Below are 4,309 nucleotides of genomic sequence, written 5' to 3'. Positions count from 1 at the left end.
TGGTCGTGGAGCAGTTGTAGTTTGGCCTCGTCCCATGCCCTTCCCCGAATGAAATCCGAGACCAAGGTAACTGGGGCTCCCCTATCATCAATGCAAAATTCCCTGAGGGCATCATCCCCCAGCCAAATGTCGTCTCAGAAGAAGATCTCACCTTGTCCCACCACCCATCTAATATGTGGGTGTGCTTGAGCCCGCACTTTCAAGAGCCTCTTCCACGTTGGGCTGTTCCTTCCCGAGGGTTTAGCCGGAAGGGGGGAGACATTAGTGCAGTATTTGGCCTTCATGTACTTTGCCTAAAGGGAGCTTTATTCACAAAAACTCCACCACAGTTTAATATTAAAGGCTCGGAGCACCTCCGTGGATTTGCGGACGCCAAGTCCCCCTTTCTCGGTCGGGAGACATATCTGGTCCCATCCGATCCAGTGTGTCCTTCTCTTCTCATTCGTTGCACCCCAGAAGAAACGAGCCAATTGTTGATCCAGTTGTTTGAGGGCATCGGCTGTTGGTTCAATGTCTTGGAAGATGTGGAGTGGCATCGCTTCAAGAGTACTTTTAATAAGGGTAAGCCTTCCTCCAAACGAGAGATGACGGTGTGCCCACCCTGAGATCCTTGCAGCGATCTTTTCCCGGAGAAACATAAACATATCTGTGCGCTTGATTCCACGGTAGATGGGAACCCCCAAGTATAGGAAAGGGAAATTACCTCGCGAGAAGCCTCCTTCAGCCTGGATTAAGGTTGCACATCCTTCATGTCTTTCAGCAATGTAGAAATTGCTCTTGGCAAGGTTGATTTGCTGCCCCGAAATCTCCGCATATTCATCAAGGCATGCTCTGAGCCTACGAAGGGGAGACGTGCCCGCTTGAGTAAATATGAAGATATCGTCGGCATAGGCCAGGTGGCTGATCTCCATGCATTGTCGGGTAGCCCTATATGTCATTTCTTTTTGCCCCAGGTTGAGCTTAACAAGCGATCTTGAAAGGTTGTCCGCAGCAATCATAAACAGGGCTGGGGAGATGGGGTCACCTTGCCTTAATCCCCTCGTCGACTTGAAGAATCCCGAAGGGCCCCATTAACGAGGACCGAGAACCAACAGGATCCCATGCATCTTTCAACCATAGCGATCCAGGACTCCGAGAAGCCCATGCGGCGTAGGACCTTAAGAAGAAAAGACCATTGAACGCGGTCGTAGGCCTTAGCCATGTCAATCTTGACCGCCACATTCGGGGCTGAGGAACATCTCGAGAGTTCATGAAACATTTTTTTTAACCTCAAACGAATTGTATTAATAATTCTACCTGCGATGTTAAGAGATTAGACAATGAATGCCCAATAGTGCCAACACTGAAACAGCTTCATGGTCTTTCAGCATAGGAAACAATGCAGTTAGATTTAAGATTCTAATAACCATTTTTACTGCACACCCGCAAGTGACATCTAAATTTATTTCCCAGTTTCAGATGAGGTTTTTAAATCATCTCTTCCGCTTGAGCGACTTCAGTTGATTCAGAATGTACGCAATGACTTCCTTTAGGGTCGCCTTCCTGTTTTCTTTGAAGATCCACAACTCTGGAACCACAGCACCCACTCGGGTTGTATTCTTGGATTTCCTTCAAGGCTGTAGCAACTGCATTATAGATTTCTTCGCCCCATTCTTCTTGAAGTTCTACTAGCAATTCGTCGTCTTCTTTCAGCACATGCTGAGCATTCCCCTTGCTATCTTCAACAACTCGGAAAGGGTGCCATTCAGGATTTTTTAGCTTTTCTTGCAACAAGGAGCAAAGTTCGACAGCCTTGATATCTGCTTCTTCCGGTGGGTATCTTTGCTTGCATGCATTTTTGAAGCCTTTCTCATCAAGTTCACCCACTCTTTTTATCCCTATATTAACACGGTTGCTGCTCAGCATATCAGTTAAACCCGCAATTAATTCCTTGCGAGCCTCTTGCAGCTCGTCATTGCTTTGGCGCTCTTTCGCAAGTAATTGCTGGTTTAGATCTTATAGACCATCCAAATTCTCTTTCTTCTCGTGCAGCAGCTCATTCATCTGATTTATCTTCTGCTGAACAGCTGCATCATCATCACCTCCCATGTGTTTCATTACCTCTAACTTCCCTTTAAGTTCTTCAATTTCCATTTCAAGCTTTTGTTTCTCATCCAAATTTCTTTCTAACTCAAGAAATTTTTTCAGCGCCTCTTCCTTCTCTCTTTTTTGTTCTTCAACCAGCCTCAGCATATTCTCGTCAGTTTTCCTTTGCTCCTCAGAAGCAATTGAAGCGCACTGTTTCTCATGTCATTCTTTTTCTTCTCTTCTTCAAGTTTTTGTCTCTCACGCTCAGTTAATGCCTCGCGGCTATTCAGCTCTTTGCTCCAGGAATCAAGCCTCTTCTTTTTACTCTCCAATTCTATGTTCAACATTTCTTGTTCATCCAAAACCCTCTTTATGTGTTCACGAGCAATGCGTTGAAGTTTTCTAGTTTCTTCATAGAAGGATCGGTGAAGCTCATCTTTTTCTTCAAGCATCCTACTCAATGACAATGTCTTATCATTGTACTTGGTTTGCAACTGATCCAAATTTTCATTCTTTAAATCAATTTCATTGACCAGATTGCCAACAATTTGGTCCCTATCCTTAGTAGCTTCTTGCACTAGGTCAGCGATCGTTTTCAGTTCCCCTTTCTTTCGAAGATAGTCTCCAACAGGACCTCCTGAATTATAATCTTCTTCCCGCGCAAACCAGCCATACAGATTATTACCTGGAGAAGTTATTCGATCATCCCATCCTTTCTTGCTTCGACCATTAGCTTCAAAGGACTTCTCAAATTCCATTGCGTTCTTGAATCCGAACCAATCATGATCAAATCTAAGAACGGCTTGTGCATTGCGTTGATGGTCATCCCAGAACATCTCAATTTGGAGAGGCTTGTATCTGGAGAATTTCTTTAACCAGTAAGCACCGCGATCAGCAGAACCACTACTCTTTGTCAAACACCTTCACGGTGGAGGGTTCGTGGGTCCCTCATCCCTATATATCAAACTGATCAAATTACAAAGCAAGGCAACACCCAAGAGTGGTGTGCCTAGACGAAACAAGGGAGAAGTATGCGGTCCGATCACATACGGTCCGGACCTCACCATACTCCCTTCAAAATACAATTGAGCTAACACTACAAAATGGGGCATGCCATTCCACTTCCTTGTATCTCTAGCTTCATACACCAATTTATGGTGGATCATATAAAGAGGACTGTTGGGGCGGTTCCTAGTCTTCTTCTTGAATGCGGAGGTTGGGAACTCCCATCTCATCCAGCCGGGCCATGGCTTTAAGATGTCTCGGTAGAGAGCAGCCATTCATGCGTTGGAAGTCAACTCCATTTAGGCCCATTTTTGCGAGGTACGTTGGTTTGTTCCCCTCCCGGTGGATGAACGAGGCACGGATGGTGAAATTACACTTATGATTGGCCAGAAGTGCCATAATCCGACAAAGATGGGCCGGACCCCAGTCTGGCCCATTGAGTAGCCTGACGGTTTGAGCTGCATCCGATTCAACCCAAATTGTGAGTCTAAATTCCGAGGCAATAACTAGGCCATGGTGGATAACCAAGTGCTCCGCTTCAAAGGCCGAGTGAGCTTCGAGTGGGGTGGCGAAGGCTGCAAGTACCTTACCCGCATGGTCTTGGACAATCCTCCCTCCACCCGCTTTACTTGTCTCTTCAAAGAAAGCCCCATTCGTGTTGAGTTTGACCCAAGGCTCATCCGGGGGAATCCACTTAATCGGCATCACGAGTGGCCGAGACCTCCTGATACCCGCATGGCTCGGGAAAGCGATACGCATCTGTACTCCCTTCCGGTGTTTTGGCTTCATTCTACCATTGGCCAAACTATTCTGGACAAACATCTGCACCTGCCAAACCATGTTATAAGCCTTCAATTGCACCGACTTGTGTCGACTCCTATTCTGTTCCGCCCAGAGGAACCATAGGACAAGGTATGGCATGGCTCGGGACAGGTGCCTCTTCCCCGGCTGTTGGGCTCATCGTGCCCATACTCCGATCCTCTCTAGGATAGTATCATTGATTCGGAGAGGGGGAACGAACTCGCGAACCAAGAGTCGAATTCCCTCCAAAATTTTGTAGCTCCCTCGCCTTGGATGAATAGGTGTTGTAAGGACTCGACGCCTGGCCTATGAGGGCAACATTGGCATTTGGATGCCAACTCCAATTTCCGCCATTGGAGTTTGGTATCCACCGGGATACGATTGGAGAGGAGTCTCCAGGTGAAAACAGATATGGATGAGGTTAGGCCCGCCTTCC

The 4,309-nt window shown here is 46.7% G+C and overlaps 1 protein-coding gene and 1 pseudogene across 1 annotated transcript; both read right to left on the bottom strand.

Annotated features, from left to right (window-relative positions):
- Window positions 1–1,472: 1,472 nt before the first annotated feature.
- On the bottom strand, window positions 1,473–3,134 carry LOC121791043 (annotated as a pseudogene).
- A 124-nt stretch (window positions 3,135–3,258) lies between these two features.
- LOC121791042 lies at window positions 3,259–3,912 on the bottom strand. The gene has a single exon (XM_042189098.1). It carries the CDS (start codon window positions 3,910–3,912, stop codon window positions 3,259–3,261), a length of 654 nt encoding a protein of 217 aa, XP_042045032.1.
- Window positions 3,913–4,309: the final 397 nt, after the last annotated feature.

This window comes from Salvia splendens, unplaced genomic scaffold (assembly GCF_004379255.2).
Source record: "Salvia splendens isolate huo1 unplaced genomic scaffold, SspV2 ctg707, whole genome shotgun sequence".
Classification (NCBI taxonomy): Eukaryota; Viridiplantae; Streptophyta; class Magnoliopsida; order Lamiales; family Lamiaceae; genus Salvia; species Salvia splendens.
Note: the sequence above shows the minus strand (reverse complement) of the source record. Positions and strands in the feature narration are given on the sequence as shown.